We start from the raw sequence: 24218 nt of genomic DNA, 5'->3' as shown, positions 1-24218 counted from the left end.
GGAGTATGCCACACGCGTGCGCGCGTGCGCACACACACACACACACACACGACACGTACATGCCTCTTGAGTTGTGGATGATGGGGACAGAGGACACACCCTTCAGTGGCTGCAGTGGCACTGCTGGGTAGGGCTGGGAACCCGAGTCATGGCAGGGAGCACATGTGTGTGCTCCTTCATCTCTGAAGGCAGCTGCAGAAAAAGGTACCCAGGAGATGGGGAGGACAACTCGAGGTGTGAACCACGGAGCATCGTTAGCAGGCTGCTCCAGGGTGACCCCTCTGTCTCCAGCTCCCTTTAAAAAAATTGTATTTATTTTTGGCTGTGCTGATCCTTCATTGCTTTGCACAGGCTTTCTCTAGTTGTGGTGAGCGGGGCCACTCTTCCATGTGGTATGTGGACTTCTCATTGCGGAGCACAGGCTCCGGGGTGTGTGGGCTTCAGTAGTTGCGGCTCCCAGGCTTTAGAGCACAAGCACAATAGTTGTGGCCCATGGGCTCAGCTGCCCCGCGGGATGTAGGATCCTCTCGGACCAAGGATGGAACTGGTGTCCCCTGCATGGCAAGGTGGATTCTTACGCCCTGGGCCGTAAGAATTCTGATTCCTCGGGCCAGGGAAGTCCTCCAGCTCACTTTTAACAGCAGTGATACAGAGAGTGTGGACAGTGATGGGAGGAAAGGACAGAAGTGAGCGGGCGGATGAGAGAGAGAATGAGAGAGGGGAGAAGAGCTCTCAGTAAAGCACAGACGAGGTTGCAGAGGTAACTGCTCAGACTTCCTGGTTTGCCTGTTGTCCTTGTATAATCAGAAATAGTGCCCCTTCACTCTAAAAGTATCAACTATGAATGACAAATTGTTACCCTAGATACATGCCCCAAATGCTGGCTTCATCAGTGATGACAGTCCTGGGACTTGAAAGGGTCAAGTGGTGCAGCTAGGAAAGGAAAACTGCTAAGGATTTGGAGATAAAAGAAAATATCACTGCTTTTTTCTTGTATATTTCTATGATTTGACTGATAGGCTTCTTGCAGCTTAGCTGTGTGGAGAAGTGTTTTTATATCAAACGTTATAATCTTAAGATTCGATAAGACTTTTCCATCATCAAACCTCTCACACTATCTCTTATCTTCCTTTTGCTGCTGAGACAGCCCTCAGGGCACTCACACCTTGTGTTATTTCCTCCCCCCTGAGTGTAGGCTGGATTTGGGGACTTGCTTCTATTAGATAGAATGGGGCATGGGCAGGCGATGGATTACTTCTTCCAGGTTAAATTATAAAAAAAACCTCTGGATTCACCTGGTTGTCTCTCTCTCTCAAACCAGCAGTCACGTCCTGAGTTCCATCTGGAGAGGCTCGCGTGGAAAGGAACTGACATCTCCAGCCACCAGTTACCAGGGACAGAGAGTGCCCACGGCCACGTGGGTGAGCATGGAAGCAGACCCTGCCCCAGTCGAGCCCCACGATGACAGCAGCCCCAGCCCACAGCTTGACCACAGCCTTGCGAGGGGCAGAGGTTGGCACCCAAGCCAAGCCTAGAGTCTTGACACACTGAAACCGTGAGATGATGTTTTTTAACCTCACATTTTGGAATAATTTATTATGCAGCAATTGATAAAACTTAGATGAGCCCCATTTTAGCCCCCTTGCAAGGTCCATGGATTAACTTCCTACCAACCACATCTGATTAAAGCAAATCCCACAACTGGCTATCATTGAACAACATTTTTTTTTAAATAATTTTTTTTTGATGTGGACTTTATTTTAAAATCTTTATTGAATTTGTCACAATATTGCTACTTTTTATGTTTTGGTATTTCTTTGGCCCCAAGGCACGTGGGATCTTACTCCCTGATCAGAGATTGAACCCACACCCCCTGTATTGGAAGGCAAAGTCTTAACCACCGGACCACCAGGGAAATCCCTGTCACTGAACAATATTAATCAAGTGTCCGCTGCTTAGTAGAACGTCAGGGAGTCAAGAGTTTCTGAGGGAAATGGCCACAGTGAGAGGGGTATGTATGCAGGGGAGATGTCATTCTGATGAATGTGCCCACTCTCACCGTGCCCATGTCCAATGCCTCTTACCATTTATCTTGTTTATGTGAAGACTCCTTTTCAACCCCTCACATCAAGCCATCTTCTCCTTCTTAGGAGCTGCCCTTCAGCTATGGGACCTGAAGCCAGGCTTTCCACCCAAGACCCTGACCCTTCTCGTCCCTTACATCTGGGGTGGAGGCCAAGGCCCAGCACATGGAGCTGTGTGACCTTGGGCAATCTGCTTCACCTCTCTGTGCACCTCTGAACTCAAACGAACATTGGGTAGGGGCTTCTCTGGTGGTCCAGTGGTTAAAGCTTTGCCTTCCAATGCAGGGGGTGCAGGTTCGATCCCTAATCAGGGAACTAAGATGCCACATGCCTCTTGGCCAATAAACCAAAACATAAAGCAGAAGCAGTATTGTAACAAATTCAATAAAGACTTTAAAAATGGTCCACACACACACACACACACACACACACACACACACACAATCTAACAGGAAAAAAACAACCAAAAACCACTGGATGATAGTAATACTGGGCACAGATGACCGTGTTCCTCTTGTTTATAAGAACTAGAAATGGCTAGCTATTTTAGAATGCAGAGCCATCGGAACTACAAGAGAACCGTCCTGCAGGGTGCTCAGGCATAATGCTGTTAGCTTGTGCTTACAGGAGCACCTGGCTTCCAGAGAATACTCTGTGTACCTCAGCCACTATTGTCACAGTATCATTTGGCACGAATATAAAGCGATCATGTTTAAATCAAAACACTTTCTTGAGCTTGGACTACTGCCTCCAATTTCCCATCGAAATTTTTGGAATTTGACGTGAATTGTGAAATAACCCGCTGACATAGGCTGGATTTTTAGAGAGCGGGTCATGACTCAGGGGCCTCAAAAGAAATAAGTCCTCCCTCTGTGTCTGGGAGATCCCCTGGAGGAGGAAATGGCAACCCACTCCAGTGTTCTTGCCTGGGAAATCCCATGGACAGAGGAACCTGGCAGGCTACAGTCCATGGGGTCGCAAGGAGTCCGACAGGACTGAACACACTCTTAATAAAAAAACAAAGCAAAACTGCAAAGCCTTTGGAAGTCATCTGCATTCAAAAGAGTTGGGGGGCAAATCCTGAATTCCTTTAAGAAAAAGGAAATTGCCTATTTAATGGGTGAAAAGATGACACTACAGAGTTCATTGAACCTTTGAGGAACCGTAGTTTGTAACATAAACTAGGCAGTCTGGAAAAGTCAGTCAAAGGAGAAGGTGATTTAAGTTTCACTATTTTTGATTGAGGGGATGAATCTGGACCCAGTGATGATGCAGATATTTGCAATAACCTCATCTCTTCAGTGGACCAAGGACATATATGTATAGAATGCATGATTTATAAGGCCTGGAAATGCATTATCTGTTTTGAAATTAAAATCCAGAGGGGGTTTATACACATACACACAACACACACGCATGCATCATAACTTTCACAAGAAGCTTGTGTGTAGCTGCACCCGGACTTTTTCTTTCTTCCTGCTTCCCTGGTTCTGCTTCTCTCCTGACTTCTGGCCACCTCTTCGCTCCACTTGGGATATGCCAGTGCTGGATGGTTTTGACTGGAGCCACGAGTATTCAAGGTGGTGATGATACAATAATTCTTCTACATACAGACCTTCAAGTCGTGAACTTTCAAAGATGCTAACACGCCTTTAGTTCCAGCAAGGAGGCTGCACCTGTGCCATCAACACCAGGCGTGAGTCAAGCTCAGCTCGCCCGCTGTCTCCTGTTGCTGACGGTCCTTCAGCTCTGCCATCTCCCACCTCCTCTCCCGCCTCCCGTCAGTAACTCTTCTTGTCTGCTCACTTGATGCCAGTCCCTGTGTGCCAGCTGCTGCGCTGCACGACTGTACTGTACACTGTACTGTAAGATTAAAAATGGTTTCTTTATTTTGTTTTTTTTTGTGTGTGTGTGTGGATTATTTGTGTGAAAAGTATTACAAACCTATTACAGTACAGGACTATACAGTCAACTGTTAGTTGAGTACCTAGGCTAACTTTGTTCAACTTAATGAACAAACTGGACTTATGAACAAGCTTGGAACAGAACTCATTTGTATGCAAGGGACTTGCCGTACATAAAGTCTGTAGAGAATTTCCTCACAAGCACAGGAGGAGACATGGAAAAAAAGATCTATGAATGTGTATATTTAAAAAAAAACTACAGCAGATTCTAGACCCTTGAACTCAAAGCGTGGTCCTTGGACCGTCAACATTGGCATTACCTGGGAGCTTGTCAGAAACGTAGAATATCAGACTTCAAACCAGACCAACTTAACCTGAATCTCCTTTTCAACAAGAACCTCAGAGGTGTGTATGCCCATTAAAGTTTTAGAAGCATTTCCTGACAAACATATCAGGTTAAACTCAGGTTCTTATGGTGGCCTGGCACAGCAGTAAAAGTGTGGAAACTGAAGGGAGACAGTCCAAATCCTGTCTCCATCACTTACAGTCTGAATCACACAGATTTTTTAACTTCTCAGAGACTCAATTTTCTCATCTGGAAAATGGGAATAACAGCACTACCCAATTGGATTGTTAATTGAATTAACAATTGCAGAATGCTTAGAATGGCATATAGCGATTCAGTGCCATATACATATTGTTTAAGTATATTGTTCTAAAGCTATGTAGGGCTTCCCAGGTGGTACTAGTTGTAAAGAATCTGTCTGCAATGCAGGAGACTCAAGAGACTCAGATTTGATTCTGGGTCAGAAAGATTCCCTGGAGGAGGGTATGTATGGCAATCCACTCCAGTGTTCTTGCCTGCAAAATCGCATGGACAAAGGAGCCTGGTGAGCTACCATGGGTCGCAGAGAGTCGGACAAGACTTAGCAACTGAACAATAACAACTTCAGGCACTTGAAAATAGCTGTGGATGAGATATCTAAAAGAGAAAACAGAATAAGCTCAGGATAACTTTGAAATAAACCTAAAAACCAGATGCACAGAGTCTTATACATACCTTTCTTAAGAGGTTGGGAGTCACAGAAACAAATGACATAAAAACTGTGACTGTATATAAATCAGCCCCACCAGGTACTGAGGACCTGCTCTGTGCCAGCCAGTTGGCAAATGCGGAGCAGATTCACGGGGAAGCCAAAGAAGCTCGGCTCAGTGCCCTTCACTTTCATGGGGTCCTTGGCAAGGCCCTTGAAGGGGCTCTAGTAATTTTATAGTCTTAATTTTATATACTTTTGAGGAGGGTCATTTTATTGAAGTATAATATCACATGAGGGCATTAATAGCAGACAGTTCTGCATTGTCCTTCCTAAAGAGCAGACTGTAAGTTTCAGCCCTACCTCACCGCAGCAGTCTCTGCTTGACCTCATTTATAGCGAGGAATCCTTTCCCTCCTCCTGCCTCTCATCCAACCTGTGGAAGCAGACTTTGCTCAACAAATGCCTCCCTGAGTTCTGACTGGGTTATGAGTGACTTCTAATATCCCGTTTACACCTTGATAGGCTTCCCAGGTAGCTCTAGTGGTAAATAACCTGCCTGCCAACGCAGGAGACATAAGAGGTGTGAGTTCGATCCCTGGGTCAGGAAGACCCACCGGAGGAGGCCAGTATTCTTGCCTGGGGAACCCCATGCACAGAGGAGCCTGGTGGGCTATGGTCCATAAGGTCGCAAGGCGTTGGACAGGACTGAAGTGATTGAGCACGTAGTTACACTTTGATAAAGACATAAATGATATGACAGTCGTTTCTTCAGGCTGGAATAATGTACTCAAATTCTCAACATTAAAATTGAAGGGCATAGATGTAAAAAAAAAAAATCTAGCATTTGAGCTATAAAATTAAAGGTACTGGGTAGTGGAAACTCAGCTAGAGTATCGTCTGTGAAGAAAAGAATGAAGTGCTTTGATTCAGCAGTGCTAATGGGGTCACTAGAACGTCCTGGAGTTAGGAGAGATGGAGCGACCAGGCAAGCAGAGGAGGCCATGGTGCTTAGACAGCATCCAGCGTGTCTTCCTGTGCGCTAGGAGTCCCATTTCAGGAGTGTTGCAGCATAATGTTCAGAACAGTAAAACCACAAAAGTAAAATGAGTGTGTGTCAAATATTTGATTTTATTTAACTCATTAATTAAAATTCACTTAAAATAATATTTTGGAGTCATAGAGATTTACATTCTCAAGCTTCAGCCTCGTTGTTGTTGTTTAGTTGTTAAGTTCGGTCTGACTCTTTGTTCACTGAAATTAAGACTTTCAGGGTGGGACTCCAAAGGGTTCTGCCTCTCTCAAAATCTGTTGAAGTTTCCTCTGTTATATCATTATCTCGTTCTTCAGCACCTAGTGTTTTATTTGCATTTGACTTTCAACAGCCGGTTACAGATTTCAATGAGACTAAGTAAACATTAACATAAGACTAAGTCAAAAGTGCACTTTTATATTGTTACATTCTTATAAAGGGCATTCAGTGATGGGACACAACTTTCCAATGCGTGAGGCCCGGGAAGCATAAACAGCCCTACTTTTTTGGGTTTTTTTTTGGCAACATATCCATTGGCTGTTGAACCCCTGAATGTATCTAAATCTTTCTTGAAGCTACAGATTTTAAAAATTATATCATAATTTTTCAAAACTTATTAACTGTATGAAATAGGCCTTTTAATGTTTCCTAAAAATCTTTTAATCTCTAAGAGGAGCTTTCTTAATTTTGTTATTCCAGATATTGGCAAATAACAAACTGCATCTCATGTACTGACACCAAATCATTTTCCAACTGGAAATAATCTAGATTTCTCCTTGGGAACCTCAGTAAGAGTTTTGCCCACTGATGTTTATCCAATGACTTTATCCACCCATACCCTCTTTCAGCTTATGCTATCAAAGCCTGTATTTCTTGCACAAGTTTTTTGGTCTGCCCCCTCAAAAATCATCAGTTGATATCAAAACAGTTATGAAAAGGGAGAAAAGGGAAAGGGGAGCGGCATTTCAGTCTTTTGGAAAAGGAGACAGGTCTGGGTAGTCTTGGTAGCCAAGAAGACCAAAGTTTCTTCTTAGAAGATACAAAGAAACACAGACCCTTATGAAGAAACAAATAGTTTCTTCTCCTTCCCAAGTTCTGACAGGCAGCAGGGTCATTTTCTCTTAGTCATCACAAATGCACAAGGTTTCCATCAACTCGAAACATAAATGGCCTTGGATGTGCTCCCTGGTTGGAACAGCAGGTTCCTATCAGGCTTCTGTTACAGAGAAAAGCTTATCCAAGCTGGGGCAATTCCCAAGGAGGGCAAAACTTCAGTGGTTTTAAAAGATAAAAATGTAAAGACTTTCAAAATGTAATAAAATTTTATGAAGTGTTCTATAAAAAAGAACTGATTGAATTGTACTGTGGCTCAGAGACTCCATGTAAGAATAGGACTTTGACCTTCAAAGTCTGTAATACATGAAACAGTACAATTCAGTTACGTTTGCTTGGAAGGGTTCCGAACCATTCTTAGCAGAGCCAGAATTTTCATTTTAGAGTCAAATTATGGACTTTCCAAAACATTTGTTCTGGTTTATTTTTAAAACGATGAAAATCTGGTCATGTGAGTCAGTTAACAAGCATTTAGTTTGAGTACCTGACTCTTACTAAGTCTGGGAGATTCCAAGATGAATACAATGTAGACATTGTCTTTTGGGAGCTTATACTCAAGTGCTGGAGAAAGACATGGAAGCAAATGCTTCAAGAATAGCACCTTCTTTGGAAAACTGTGGGAGGTGGGAGAAGGCTTCCTAGAGAGAAAGAATTTGTTTTGTCCATTTTTTGGCCATGTCACACGGCATGGGCATGTGGGATCTTTCTTCCTTGACCAAGGATTGAACCTGCATTCCCTACACTGGAAGCACAGAGTCTTAACAACCAGCAAGAAATAATTTGAGCAGAGTTCTGTAGATGGTGAGCAGGGGGAGCAGGAAGATGAGCCAGACAGGTTCTCCATTTGGAGGGGGAAACACCACAGGCAGCGTGAAAAATATGGACTGTTGGAGGGGTCACAGAAGAGCAACGCTGATTCAACCTAGCTGAGACAGATTCTGTGTGGAGTGCACACACGGGAGTTTTGAGAGCATAGAACAGTCAGGATACGGGGTTGGCTGAAAAGTTCATTCTGTTTGTTCTGTACTCTTTTATGGAAAAACCTGAATGGACTTTTTGGCCAACCCAATAGACTTTAGAGTGGTGGTGGGGGATAGAGTGGGGAAGAGTGGGCAGTTAATAGGCAACTGCAGTAGTCAGCGTGAGAAACAGTGAGGTCTAATTAGCTAACATCTTGACACTATATATGGTGTATATTGGTAGGAATCTAATACATTTTGAATGTCAAATGACTTTCTGAAAGACAGACTTTAGCTCCTCAGTGGTCTGCTGCTGCTGCTGCTAAGTCGCTTCAGTCGTGTCTGACTCTGTGCGATCCCATAGATGGCAGCCGACCAGGCTCCCCCGTCCCTGGGATTCTCCAGGCAAGAACACTGGAGTGGGTTGCCATTTCCTTCTCCAATGCATGAAAGTGAAAAGTGAAAGGGAAGTCGCTCAGTCGTGTCTGACTCTTCGCGACCCCATGGACTACAGCCCACCAGGCTCCTCCATCCATGGGACTTTCCAGGCAAGAGTACTGGAGTGGGGTGCCATTGCCTTCTCTGCCTCAGTGATCAGTCAGTAGGTATTTACTGGTTGTCCAACCTGTGTCTTGACTCACAACCTTCTCTTATGGGCATAATGGGAGCTATACAATCTCTGAAGCTAGCAGACTGTGTATGTATCCTAATTTCACAATTATTGTTTCTGCTATTTTGGGAGAAGTTATATAAACTCTCTGAGCCTCAGTTTCCTTACCTGTCAAACAGTGGTAATGACATCACAGAGTTGTCATGAGGATTACATGAGTAAGTAAGTTCAACAGTATTTGACTCATACTTGTCCACACTGCCTATTTCCCGCCCTGCTTTGGCGTGAAGTGTGGTTTTCCCATATCTGCTTATAGGATTAACATTGATTGCATTTATTTAAGTAATAGTTAGCTATAAAAATGAATGAAATTGAGTCCTTTGTAGTGGATGAGCCTATAGTCTGTCATACAGAGCAAAGTGAGTCAGAAAGAGAAAAACAAATACATATTAATGAATATACGTAGAGTCTAGAACAATGGAACTAATGAGCCTATTTGCAGGGCAGAAATAGAAACACAGACAGAGAATGGATGTGTGGGCACAGTGGTGGGGGGAGAAGGAGAGTAGCATTGACATGTATAAACTTTGTTGTTGTTTCTGTTATTCAGTTGCTCTATTGTGTCCAACTTTTTGCGATGCCATCCATCGTAGCCCACCAGGCTCCATGGTGTTTTTTCAGGCATGAATACTCGAGTGGGTTGCCATTTCCTTCTCCAGGTGATCCTCCTGGACCAGAGATCAAACTCATACCTTCTGCATTGTCAGGTGGGTTCTTTACCCCTGAGCCACCAGGGAAGCACCAATATACATAACACACAGATATAACACAACCCCATGAACTACAGAGTCCATGGGATTCTCCAGGCAAGAATACTGGAGCGGGTAGCCTTTTCCTTCTCCGGGGTTTCTTTCCCACCCAGGGATCAAACCCAGGTCTTCCGCATTGCTGGTGGATTCCTTACCAGCTGAGCCACAAGGGAAGCCCTATATATAACACTACCTGTGTAAAATAGATAGCTAGTGGGAAGTTGTTGTACAGCACAGAGGGCTCAACTCGGTGCTCTGTGATGACCTAGAGCAGGAGGATAGGAGGGGAATGGAAAGGAGGTTCAGGAGGGAGGGATATATGAATACATACAGCTGATTTACATTGTGTGATAGAAACTACACTACACAACATTACAAAGCAATTATTTTCCAATGAAAAAATAAACAGATAATATTTAGAATGTTGGGCAGTCTCACAAATATGTAAATCATAGAGACATTCCTGAATATGAGTACAACAATAATAACAACAGAAAGATGGACAATAATCAAACTAATCATGGCAATAATCAACTCAAAAGATAACATGATGTACAAAAATAGCCAGGTAATGTACACCAAATGTCAGTTTCTTATCATTACAACTATAATAATTACACTATTTGAGTGCTTATCAGTGGCAGATACAGTCTGTTTTGCTATATAATGTGATACATGTGTTCCTAAAAAACATTGTGCTCTGCAAAATTGGCAAAAATAGTCACAAGACTTCTGGGGAACATGGAGTTGGGGTACAATATTCAAATCCTTCATCAGGGACATACTGAAAAAACCCAAAGGAACTGAATAAAATGGAAGGAGATTTTTAACACTTGTTTAAGGTTAAGAAATGCATAAACGCTAAAAATAAGTATGACATTTTAACTTGGAAAAGACCTGATGCTTTTCTTGTGGAAGTGTTTGCAGCATATGACTTACTTCGAAGGGGTGAAAAGAAGGTTACTTTAAGTCTGACGGAGAGCTGTCAGGTCAGATGTAGCTGGCTGATGTCTGCGTGTGTGCGTATATGCTCTCTACAAGACTCAGGTCAACTGGGTGCAGTTTTTTTCCGCTTCTGTCTCCTGTTTCTCACAGAAAAGAAAGTGGCCTGACCAAACAGGAAAGTCTTGGCATGCTCAAATTGTTCCCTAATATATCAATTCCATCGGAACAAATCTGCATTTTCACAACAGGCATCCTATTAACAGGAGGACTGACTGTTTTAGTTTAAGTCCATTACCTATTTAAACTTAGGTGATCCTCTCCATACCCGCTTTGGTTTGGTACTATTATTGTCTTCATTTTATTGATGAGGAAACTGAGGCAAAGAGCTTAAATGACTTGATCAAGATCAAAGCTTGTTACACAACACAGTCATTATACTGTCCCACCTTCCAATGTCCCACTGATCCATTCTGCTCAGGATAATAATCTATTTAATAAGATACATGTCTCCATCAGAGTTTTCAAGAGTGTGTGCACGTGCGTGCTCAGTCGCGTCCAACTCTTTGCAACCGTGTGGACTGTAGCCTGCCAGACTCCTCTGTCCATGGGATTTCCCAGGCAAAAATACTGGAGTGGGTTGCCATTTCCTACTCCAGGGGATCTTCCCAACCCAGGGATCAAACCTGAGTTTTGTGATTCTCCTGCTTTAGCAGGCAGATTCTTTACCACTTGCCACTCGGGAAGCCCCTGTTAGATCAACTAAGGAAGCACTTAATTTATATCCCATTGAGAGACGGTTGCAAATATAAATGGATGAATAACTAATGACATTCTGAATGGGATTTTGGTAAAACAGTGGCTAAAAACTGACTCTAAGGTAACAGGTAGGAAATGGGTATGGAATAAGTCTTGGCCATAGAGCTGGTTATACTTGGTTAACTCCTGCACTTGTTAGCTGTGTGAACAGGGCAAAGCACTTAATTCTCTGAGTTTCAGTTTCCTCATCAATAAAAAATACCTTTTGTCATATCATTATGAATTAATGAGCAAATCACATTACACATATAATACGTAAAAGGTGATTAGCAAATCACCAGCTAATGAGAGACGACCCTGAAGTCCATCAGAAGAAACCAGATCAGTCAGCAGGGCAAGCCTGAGGTTGGAGCAGAGGGTAAGACAAATACAAGAACAGACAGGGGAGAGGTCAGAGGAGCAACAGAGATGGACTCACGCATGGTCGCAGAATAACTTACACCTAATCAGAGTCTTAAAGTTATATACAGAATGTACAACACATAGAGCGAATCCTAATGTAAGCTATGGACTTTAGTTAATAATAACGTATGTTATTATTGGCTCATCAATTGAAACCAATGTACCAACGAATACAAGATGCTAATAATAGGGGAAACCAGGCTGACGTGAGGGGGTAGGTGGCAACTGTCTGTACTTTCTGCTTAATTGTTTTGGAACAAAAACTGCTCAGAAAATAAAGTCTATTAATTAAAAAAAGTTTTAGTTTTGCACGGCTCTTTTCCCAAGCTTCCTTCCTCAGCTTGCTTGACCCTTCTATTTTTGCTACTCTTGACTCTGGCTGCCAAGACTGGTCTAGCACTTAATTTTCTGAGTTTCAGTTTCTTCATCTACTAAAAAACACCTTTTGTTATATTACTATGAATTAATGATCGAAATCATATTACACGCACATAATAAGCCTTAGTTACTCCGTCATGTCCAGCTCTTTGTGACCCCATCGTCTGTAGCCCATCAGGTTCCTCTGTCCATGGAATTCTCCAGGCAACAGTACTGCAGTGGGTCGCCATTTCCTTCTCTAGAGGATTGAACCCAGTCTCCCACATTGCAGGTAGACTCTTTACCAACTGAGCCACCGGGGAAGCTCCATATATAACATACGATTAGCAAATCATCAGCCCATGAGAGAGGATCCTGCAGTTTGCCCAGAGACAGGATGCAGTAGAGCTGGCATGCGAATTTAAGTTGTCTGGCTTCTGACTGTTCTACAACCCATGTTCTCCTGGTTGTGGAGACAGAGCATGGGGGCTGGGTTCACCAGCTCTGCAGGCAGGCAGTTTGGCCGTTCTAAGCATAGGTTCTAGAGAGAGACAGACCTTAGGTCACCCACCTCCTCTGTCTGTGACCACAGACCATCTGAGCCTTTCTTTTCTCATCTGAATGTGGGATGATATTATTGAAACTCTTATGAGAATTAAAGGAAACAATCTATGAGAAATGCTTGGCACAGCGTCCGGTACACCGTTACTGCTGTTTCAGTTCTTTATGCTGCATAATAAACCACCCTGAAGCTTAGTGGCTTTAAACAATGATTTATGATTTCTCACAACTCTGTGGGTTAAAAATTCCAGCAGGACTCAGACGGGCACTTTTTCTGCTCCCCATATTGTCAGCTGGGGCCACTCACCTGGCTGTACTTAGCTGAGGCTGCTAGGGGCTGGAAGGTCCTGCTCACCTGTGCCTCGGTGTTGTCATGTGGTTAGCTTGGGCTTCCTCACAGCAAAGCTGGCTCAAGAAGGTAGAGTTTCTTCCATGATGACTGGTTCCTAAGAGCAAAACTGGAATTGGCCAGTCCTCTCAGAGGCTAAGTCCTAAACTTGCCCAGGGTCATGCCACCACAGTCTCCTGGACAAAGCAAGTCACACAGCCAGCCTTGAGTTGGGGGAAGGGTAACAGGAGTCGGCCCGCATGTGCCTCAGGACAGGAATGACAGCAGCCACTGCTGGAGATGATTGCAGTGCTCACATATTCTCTGTGAGTTGCCCTGTCATTTTACATGACAAGCATAGCTGCATCTCCTACTGCCAACAGCATGTTGTAAGGCAGAGGGAGGTGTCCTTGTTGAGGGAATGGAAGTACGAGTGTGGCCAGCAGGCTACTCTAACCTAGCTGCTGCTTCATCCCTTCATGTCAAGAGGGCTCAATACATTTTTATTTTATTCTATTTATGTTTAATTTTATTTATATAATTTTGGCTGTGCCTTGTGGCTTGCAGGATCTTAGTTCCCCAGTCAGGGATTGAACCTGCGTCCCAGCAGTGAAAGTGCTGCATCCTAACCACTGAACCGCCAGGGAATTCCCCTCAATACATGCTTAGTATTATTGTTCTGCCAACAGTGTGTACCCACCTATCATCTATTTTGTATTTTATTTCATGTCATGAGACTACTTTGAGACTCTTTTTCAAAAAGTCACTAAAACAGAGACATACCATTAAAGGTATCATTTTACCTTCTCACTGACAGCACAGAAAACCTTCTATTAACACCTCAGAAAAAGAAAATAAACCTGATTGAAAAGTAAGCCCAGGCTGGCTTCTATATTCGAGTTTTTGCTGTTTGTTTTTCCTTTGCACTGGAATGCCCTTCTTGCCTGGCTTCCTCCTCCCTTCTGCGGGTAAAAGCACACTTATTTATCTTCTAAAACCCAGCTCGCATGTCATTTCCTTTATGAAGCCCCTATTGACACACCTGCCACCAAGTAAACTTGGTCACTCCCTTCTTGTGGCTCCACTGCACCCTGAAAGCTTCCACTGTAGCAAGCATAACTTTTATTGCACTAACATATTGGTAAAGGTTAATCAGAGGGAACATGGAGGCTCATTTCTGAGTCCTACCATGAAGGGATACAGAGAGAAATGAGACGAACCTCTTGCTATTGGGGAGCTCATTGTCTATTGGGGCAATTATACAATATTAATTTCAAACATGATCTTCATTTCAGGGCTAGAGATATACACAGGGTTGTTATGGACACACTTTAACCACTTGAGTAGGGGATATCAGGTGGCACAGTGGTAAAGAACCTGCCTGCCAATGCAGGAGACCCAAGAGACACGGGTTTGGTCCCTGGGTCAGGAAGACGCCCTGGAGAAGGAAATGGTGACCTGCTCCAGTACTCTTGCCTGGAAAATCCCACGGACAGAGGAGCTTAGGAGGCTATAGTGCCTGGGATCACTCAGACACCACAGAGCACGCACACAACACAACACAGTAGGGGCTATTATTTGGCAGACTACTCTGCAGAAAGTTTTACCTGCTATAAAGAGAGATATGGAGCCATCAGTATAATGATCTCAGATGTCCCCACTTCAGCCCCTGTCATTTTGGTGTTGGAGGAAGCTTTGAGTCCCAGGTGTAATTGGTGTGATCTCAGAGAAGTGAGGGGGGCAATGGCCCATATTTACTGTAAGAGATGGGAGGGTTTCAATATCTAAGGACTTTCTCATGGTGTGGTGAAGTTGTGAGGATCCCAGGTAGAGCCAGGGCTGCTAAAAAGTTTGCAAGGAAGAGATCAGGGCATTGTTTAAGGTGGTTTGGTTTCCTTACAAGTCAGAGAGGTACTTTTACTATGAAAAAAAGAAAAGAGAGACAGATGTAAACAAGCATTTGAGCCAATGAAGATTACCCTTGTACTTCCCTGAATGACTACTGTAACAGTCAGCTTTGCTAGGTTATGCTGCTGTAACAGTCCCACCATCTCAGTGGTTTATTTCTCGTTGACATTACATGCTGACTTCAGAATGGCTGTGATTCTGACCTCTATGTTTTTCATTCCAGGATCCAGACTGACTGAAGGAGCAGTGCTTTTCTTGGACTGGGTCATTTTGGGGCAGAGAGACAAATATGGTGGTGGACCCACACAATAACTCCTGAAGCTTCTATTGGGAAGTGGTATGTGCACATCACTCATATTTAATTGGTCAAAGCAATGAGGTACAATCTCACAGAAGGGACCAGAAAATGACAGGAATATAATTTACACAATTTACCACAGTTACACAGAACCCTAAGATTAAAAGCTGATGGTTCTGAAGACAAGAGACCAAGAACATGTCATACAAATTAGATTGACAAGTGTGACTTGAAGCGGGAAAAATATGAGAGTAATCTGCTGAAGAAAGAAATATGAAAACATCAAGGATTTCCCTGGTGGTCCAGTGGTTAAGAATCTGTCTCCCAATGCAGGGGACTTGGGTTCTATCCGCGGTTGGGGAACTAAGATCCCACAGTCTGCAGCGCAACTAAGCCTGCTCAGCCCAACTACTGAGGCCACATGCTCTAAAGCCTGTGCTCGGCAACCAGAGAAAGCCCAAGTGCTGCAATGAAAACTGACGCACCCCCCAAAAAAGAATCAGAACTTGCCTAAAAAACAAAGCTTAAAAACTTCAGAAATCAAAAGTGTATATAGTGAAGAAATTTTTGACGTCTTTACCTACAAACCAAAAATCAGACTGGCAAAGGAAACAACCAGAGAAGTGTCTTACTTCAGACACAAGCCCACTGAAGCCCACCTGTTTTGAGGATCATGGATGGGTTTTGGCAGGTCACACAAGGCAGTTAGAGGAGAAAATGGATCTGAAACAAGCCCGTGATCAGCATCACCAGTCGCGCTGGCAATGCTTCTGTCGCTCAGTGGCCACCAAAAGCTCCACTCAGCCTTTTTGGTTTACCTCCAATTCTGTCTTTTCCCAGAAACTTCCCTTGATCGCTCCTTTGTGTATGAACTGCATCTTCCTTAGATGTGATGGTACTTGTGTCTCTATTTAATATATTGCCTTTATTATGGTTAATTGTTTACTTCTACCTCCTCACCCCCAGGACAACTGTGAATTCCTTGAGGGCAGAAACAGGATGTTATACATCTTAGGGTCTCCCATAGTGCCTAGTACAGAGAAGTGCACACAAAGGAACACAATTCATGGTTGTTGAAGTTCAGCAATTGAGGATCTGGTTCGAAGCCTCTTGACAGGCAAATGCTAGCTCCATTCTTGAGGTGTTTCCAGAACATACGTGCATAAAAGAAGAAGGTAATGATTGTTAATGACACTTCTAGGGCTCAAACTCACCAGTACAATAAGAAAGCCTTGGTAAGACAGGCAAAGGGGGAGAAAAGACTGGGAGCAGAGGGTTGTGTAAGTGCGAAGTTCTGTGAAATAATACCAGTATCCCTTTGTTCTTGCGCCATCTAGATTATTTTGTTCCTTTTAGGTGTTTCTATTTTCCTTTTCTTAGTATAAAATAGTAATTAGTTACATAGGTCTTAGTTTCAATAAATAGTTTTAGGATGTGGTTTGATCTCAGTTATGCAAACACTGGAAGAGAGCAATATACAGTTAATTTAAGGACTTAAATATGATATTAGGCTGAAATGCATTAAAATTATACAGAGGGCTCTGTAGAGTACTTATGTTCATAATATAGAGCATGAATATTTTTAGACTTTCTGATATTAGATTTAGGTGTGCTTGTTCTATTTTGTAAATCAAAGAATTGGCCTATATCTTTGATCTATGTGTTTAGGTTTTCATGGTGACAGATACCTTATAATAACTAGAAATAGAAATTCCATCTTTAGTGATAATACAGTATGGGGATCTGAGAAGAGAAGGTCTTAAGGTGCTATTAATTAGCAGAAATCTGAAGCACACAGTCTCAAAGCAATTAAGGCTGTTAATTGAATATGTGGAGGCACGGTGGAATGGTTCATATGTTGTTGGGCAGGGTACCCTAGGCTGGCAGAGAGCAGTTACATTATACACATGAAGTTGAAAAATTCACAGAGAACAAATATGGGTAAATATACATTTGTCTAGTAGTTAACTAGATTTATGAATGGTGATACATTGTGGGCTATATGCAAATTTGTCTATGAGAAGCAAAATCCAGCATTAACTATTCAATCTTTCAGCCTATCTGTGGGGAGATATGGCATATGACATATGGCATACCTTTTACTCATGGAAAACTGAGCTTTTCCAGGAGATTTTGCTGTCTTCTGGTTTGGCAAACATCTCTATAACTCACATGCTCCTTTAAATGAAATTGGTGGTCACCCAATGGCTGCCACCTAGCATCCATGCAATTTTGGGTGCAGAGGGGAATGGACATTGTTGATGAGCTCAAGGTCTCTAAGCAATCTTATTATCAAGATCCTCCTGGGTTCTGTGAGTTGCAGCATTTGATGAACCTATGAACCTACTTCTAAAAAGAAACTTGATTGAAATGTTCAAGACTGTGAAACTCATTATCAGAGAAATGCAAATCAAAACCACAATGAGGTACCATTTCACGCCAGTCAGAATGGCTGCTATCCAAAAGTCTACAAGCAATAAATGCTGGAGAGGGTGTAGAGAAAAGGGAATCCTCTTACACTGTTGGTGGGAATGCAAACTAGTTCAGCCACTATGGAGAACAGCGTGGAGATTCCTTAAAAAACTGGAAATAGAACTGCCATATGACCTAGCAATCCCACTGCTGGGCAGACACACCGAGGAAACCAGAATTGAAAGAGACACGTGTACCCCAGTGTTCATCGCAGCACTGTTTACAATAGCCAGGACACAGAAGCAACCTAGATGTCCATCAGTAGATGAATGGATAAAAAAGCTGTGGTACATATACACAATGGAGTATTACTCAGCCATTAAAAAGAATACATTTGAATCAGTTTTAATGAGGTGGATGAAATTGGAGCCTATTATACAGAGTGAAGTAAGCCAGAAAGAAAAACACCAATACAGTATGCTAACACATATATATGGAATTTAGGAAGATGGTAATGATAACCCTGTATGCGAGACAGCAAAAGAGACCTCGATGTATAGATGTCTTTTGGATTCTGTGGGAGAGGGAGAGGGCAGGATGATATGGGAGAATGGCATTGACACATGTAAATTATCACATGTGAAACGAATCGCCAGTCCAGGTTCGATGCATGATACAGGGTGCTTGGGGCTGGTGCACTGGGATGACCCAGAGGGATGGGATGGGGAGGGAGGTGGGAGAGGGGGTTCAGGATGGGGAACACATGTACACCCATGGCAGATTCATGTCAATGTATGGCAAAACCAATACAATATTGTAAAGTAAGATAAATAAATAAATAAAACTGAGATAAAAAAACAAAAACAAAGAAATAAAATGTTCTCTTTAGAAGAACTTAAGTAGAAAGTGGTTAATATTTGGGACAGTGCTCATTATTTTTAAAGGCTGTATCTATCCTCCATTCCCCTCTGTCCTTCCCCCCTACCCCTCACGCTCGTCGTCCCCCGTGCATGCTCAGTCGTGTCCCAGTCTTTGTGACCTTATGGACTGTAGCCCGCTAGGCTCTTCTGTCCGTGGGATTTCCCAGGCAAGAACACTGGAGTGGGTTGTATTAGGCACACAGTCCCAAAAATGCGAGGTTAACCTGCCCTAGGTTATTGACTGGAACAGGAGGCTGAAGTCATTCATGCTGCATTGAGAGGCATATTCAAGAGATGACTTTTTGGAGCAGGAAAGTTCCTGTTTGTTATGTAATGTGTGCGTTTCATTATTTACACTATTTCCCCGGGCGATTGGGAGCTGTGTACACAGCCAGCTGCGTCCGAAGCAGCAACCCAGGCTTGAAATAAAACTAAACAGCCTTCTTTTATTGCCTTTCACTCCTTATGCCTTTTTAAATGGAAAAATTTCCCTAAAATACTTCTCTAGATTAAAACAATTTTTTTTCCCTTAAATATTTGTAGGAACCAGAGGCTTCCTGGAAAATTTTCCGTACTCGTTTCCACTGCTCTCTAAGGATGAATTAAATTAAAAAGTGAATATTCAATGATAAAGATTCGGAGCGGGAAAGTTTTTTGGTTTTGGTAAGGGGTTTTCAAGCCCTCTGTCATCGGGGTAATTCATCTCTGTTCTCCCGACCCTCTTCGTTCTTTGTGGTATTTCCTGGAGTCAGATGACAATACATAAGGGTAAGGAGCCCTGGCCAAGGGTCTGCGCACTGGCTGCTCAGGGTAGACCCCGGGGTTCTAGAAGGAAGGCGCGGGAGCGGGCTGTGTGTGTGTTGGGAGGCTCCGGTGTGTGTGTCGTTGGGGGTGGGGCGGGGTCCGCCGTTTCCACAGCTACAGCCCGGAGCCCCGGCCTTTCCCTGCGGTCCACCGCAGGCCCGGCCCGAGCGCAGGGGCGGTCCCTCCCGTGCCAGCCCCGCCCCGGTCGGGTTTATAACCTGCCTGCTCGCGCTCCTTGAGCCGCCGCTTCTCTTGCGCTCCTGCTGGAATCAGGCTGCGAGTTCCCGGCCCGCCGCCCGAAAGACTCCCGCCTGGCACGCGCGCGTGCTCGCATCCACGTTGCCTTTCACCGCACGCTCTCACACTCATCCCCGCTCACACTCATCACCCTCTCACACACGCGCGCTCACACTTACGGGAGTGCTCCCCCTGGAACGCGCGCTCACACTTCCCCGCTTACACCCGACTCGCGCCCTGAGCGCTCGCCCCGCAGGGGCGCGCAGGCACCGCCGGCGAGAGCGCCAAGGGGACCCACGGCCTCCCCATGGCTGACCTGAGCTTCATCGAAGATTCCGTGGCCTTCCCGGAGAAGGAGGAGGATGAGGAGGAAGAGGAGGAAGGTGTGGAGTGGGGCTACGAGGAAGGTAACCCGCCGCGCGTCCGGAGGCTGGCTCGCGGGGTGGGTTCCGCTGCTCTGGCGCGCTCCCCGCGCCTCCGCCGCCCCTCTTTGCCACGTGGGTCCCCGGCCCGTTTAGGGGCAGCAGGTGCTCCAGGCAGAGCAGGCGTGCCCATCACCCGCGTGCTTCTCTGGGAGCCCGATCTTGGTGCCGGGCAGCGGTTGGCATCTGTCCCCGTCCGGTGGGCGAGCCCGAAGGCTGCGTTGGTGACCGTTCCGTCTGGCTAGTAGCGAGAAGAGCAGCCTTAACGCTGGAGAATGCAGCGTTACTGAAACTCTTATTTTCTTTCTTTGAAAAAAACATTCTTTGGTTTACAGCGTTGTGTTAGTTTCAGGTGTACAGCAAAGTCATCCAGTTATACAAACGCATATATTCACTCTTTTCTAGATTCTTGTCTCTTACCGCGTCCGTGAAACTGTTTTCTTGCTTGCCTGCGGGGAGAAAGTATCTATTTGAGCTACTGAGTTTTCTAGAAGGATGCTGACACCGTTCTACCTTTTCTGAACAAGTCCTAAGTTTTTGAGCTGAATCAGTGGGCCTGGCAAGATGGGGATTGACCTTGTATAAAAAGTTTAGTTTCCTAAAATGTATCCCTGAAGATGTAGGATAACTCCTAATGGAGCTAACAACTAACTGGTGCTGATGTTGACTACATATCTGCAACAGATGTAGAGTTTATAACTTGCATTATGCAAATATGGAAAGAGTATTATCTGTATATGCATAATCTATAGGTATGTGTATATAGGAGTATGTGTGTGTGTGTGCTCAGTTGCTAAGTCATGTCTGACTCTGCAGCTTTATGGACCATAGCCTGCCAGGCTTCTCTGTCCATGGGATCTCCCAGGCAAGAATACAAGAGTAGGTTTCCATTTCCTTCTCCAGGGGATCTTCCCAACCTAGGGACAGAACCTAGGGTTAGCATGTCTCCTGCTTGGAAGGCAGATTCCTCCCAGGAAGCCCTGTATATATGAATATGCACACTTCATAATACTGTTTATGAAATTTTTACTCACTAGCATTAGATTTTTGTTTTTTGACTCACACTAAGAACACTGAAAGTTACAGGAATTTTCCAAGTACTTAACATAATTGAACTAATGAACAGGAAATTTTTGTGGTATTGTTTCTTTTTCTAATCACTTAAAGATGACCTGAATTTCCTAGAGCCATAAATTAGTACCTCTACGTAGGCAAATAGAACATTTTGTTAGTCTGGGGCTCCGGATGTGATATTTGATAACATTAGATCATTCAACCTATGAATGCAAAAATGCACACACTTTATTAATACCATGTCTTCTATAAAGAGACAGTCATCATTACCTTCTTAATAATGGCAAGGATCATAAAAAATGTTTAAACTAGTTTTCGCATGTTAAATTTTGCTGTAACTTATTTTTTCTATGCATTCTAAGTTTGCTTCATTTTGTCCGTAGGTGTTGAGTGGGGCTTGGTGTTTCCGGATGCTAATGGGGAGTACCAGTCTCCCATTAACTTGAATTCAAGAGAAGCTCGATATGACCCCTCACTGCTGGATATCCGCCTCTCCCCAAATTATGTGGTCTGCCGGGACTGTGAGGTCGCCAATGACGGGCATACCATTCAGGTTATCCTGAAGTCGAAATCAGGTATTTTAGATGTTTCTGTGTGCTTCTTATTAAACTAGAAGTCATTGCCAAACCAATTTAGCTTGTATGACCTTAATGGTAGGACTGACCTAGCTCTGTTGTCAGGATACCTTTATATACCATAGCGTGCATTTGGGGGAATTATTTCCTGAAACATTTTGAAAGGATGAAATTATGAACGTGTCAGTTGGTTGTCCCATGTTATATGATGTTATTGGAACAACCTTAGTTGGTCAAATTCCAGCTCTGTGAAATTTGAAGAGAAGTATGTACAAATTTATGATGCTGAAGCTCCAGTAGTTTGGTCATCTGATGCGAACAGACGACTCATTGGTAAAGTCCCTGATGCTGGGAAAGATTGAGGGCAGAAAGAGAAGAGGGTGTTAGAGGATGAGATAGCTGGACAGCATCACCGATGCAATGAACATGAACTTGGTCAGACTCTGGGAGCTGGTGAGAAAGAGAGAGGCCTGAAGTGCTGCAGTCCATGGGATCTCAAAGAGTTGGGCATGACTGGGCGACTGAGCAACAACATACACAAGTATATGAATCTTCATTTTGTCCAACGTGTTGATTAGCTCAAATCATTTAGATAATTATAATTCCGTCTTACTGCTTTGTAAAACTGAAGATTAGCATTTATTGATATAATTTGGCATCCAAGATAGACTTTTCAAATTAAATTTACTATATTAATATATAATTATATATAATATAATTAGTAGTAATATTAATATAATTAATATGGCAAGAAGAATTTTAATTAATAGCAGTCAAAATCAGTCTCTAAACTCAGTGAAAGATTTAAATGGCAAACAAAACTCTTTTATTTATTTTTTTAACTCTCCCCCTCCCTTCTGAACCTATTTGAGATGGATCTGAAATGTTTTTTAGAAAAACTATTGGATAATTACCAAGGAAATTGCTTTTTTGCTTAAATATAGGGAGAGAGGAGAGCAGAATATTTTAAAATTAGCATTAATTTCTGGCTTTTCATAGTGAATACTAACTATACTTGGGAAGAACGTAAAATTAGGAATGTGTTGAAATATTCGGGAGTATTTAATAAATGAGATCAACTGTACTCAAATTAATTCTGAATCGATAAATTTGATATTTCAAGCCATAAAATCTTTCGGTTTAATGTTAGACAGGGCAGGTGTTGATTTCCAACTAGGAATATTTTATTCATTGTGAATATTCCTGAGCTTTAACTTAGAGTGTGCCCAGCTTCTCTGAGTCTAGACAAGGTGTGGATATTTCCCAAAATAGAATCTAAGGTATAGTCAAAGAGACAGAGTCAGATATAAACTCAAATTTAAGTCAGGGGTTTTTTTTTTTTTGGGAGGGCTATCTATGATGGGACATCATGTATTAATTTTAAAATACGTAGTAAAATTATTGAATGCTGACTGTCCTGACATAAAAAACATGTTAAGGTAATGTTGGTATTACACTGTAAATTGTATTGGTTCATGTCGACATACTGTTTCATTTCTGTAAATAAACATTTACGTATCTATACAACTAGCATGCATTTCATATCAGGGGACTGTGGTGATTGAATGTTGGTTTGTATACAGATGGGTAAGATGGTTCTTGAAGATTCCTATTAATGAAAACACAGTCCTCTATGGTGTCATTGTAAATGCAACCTGGTGTTCTGAAAGTGTCACAAGAGTATAGAGGAATGAGCAAGTCCAAATGCTGTCAATTAAGACAATTTGCGTTCATTCCTGCTTGAAGATCAAATTTACTCCATCACACTGAGTTTGCCATTTTTTTTCTGGTGCCTTCTCAAGCATTCACAATTTTCTGTGGCCCCCTACTGCGCCCCCAAACAGAGCCCATCAAGCATTGTTTCAACTATCTGCCTACACGGTCCTCCCCTGACCACCGAGGAAGAGTTGTCTGTGTTTCTGTCTGGGCCTGTTTTGGCACACACACTCTGACCCCTTCCTCCAGCCTCTTTGGAGACCTTGCTCCGTCAGAGGCCTGTCTCCTTTCTGCCACTACAGTCATTTCTTCACTGTTTCTCCCTTTTCAGTATTTCTCCATACTAAAAAAAAAAAAAAGTAACAAAGAAACCTGTGTCTGGAGCCGTTATATTTACCCAGGTTCCATCCTTGGGTCGGGAAGATCTCCTGGAGGAGGAAATGGCAACCCACTCCAGTATTCTTGCCTGGAGAATCCCATGAACAGAGGAGCCTGGTGGGCTATAGCTTATGGGGTCACAAAGAGTTGGACATGACTGAGCAACTGAGCACAGGGAAGTTTTGCCCCCCATCGTTCCTGTATACTTAAATTATAGTTGTTATTTAAATTCAGTGTTTTTATTATTATGACTGGGCAAGTATTGTTTCCAGCGGAGGCTATGTTCTGTTTCCTTTATTGAATAATGTGGGGGGCCCCCACCCCTGGCGTTAGTGTATTTTTGTTTATTTGATTTTTTGTTTATCCATCATGGTTTCATTTCCACACTCTCTGACGGCTGGCAGGCACATCTTCTCCCAGGACATTCAGAAAGCCCTTTGAAGTCCTTCTGTCCCTCACATCCACCCTTCTCTCCTCCAGCCCACCGGGACTGCCATTGCCTGCAGTATGCTAGATCTC

General features: G+C 43.3%; 1 protein-coding gene across 2 annotated transcripts in view; it reads left to right on the top strand.

Moving 5' to 3' along the window:
* The first annotated feature begins 19841 nt into the window (after positions 1 to 19841).
* Positions 19842 to 24218, top strand: part of CA8 (carbonic anhydrase 8) — a 66399-nt gene continuing 62022 nt past the window's right edge. For both annotated transcript variants that reach the window (XM_068983919.1, XM_068983918.1), the window contains exons 1-2: positions 19842 to 19941; positions 21414 to 21605. In XM_068983919.1, the coding sequence (XP_068840020.1) occupies positions 19842 to 19941; positions 21414 to 21605 (292 nt within the window). The remainder of the gene's footprint in view (positions 19942 to 21413; positions 21606 to 24218) is intronic.

This window comes from Capricornis sumatraensis, chromosome 11 (genome assembly GCF_032405125.1).
Source record: "Capricornis sumatraensis isolate serow.1 chromosome 11, serow.2, whole genome shotgun sequence".
In the NCBI taxonomy this organism is placed as follows: Eukaryota; Metazoa; Chordata; class Mammalia; order Artiodactyla; family Bovidae; genus Capricornis; species Capricornis sumatraensis.
This window is presented reverse-complemented; position numbering and strand designations above follow the sequence as displayed.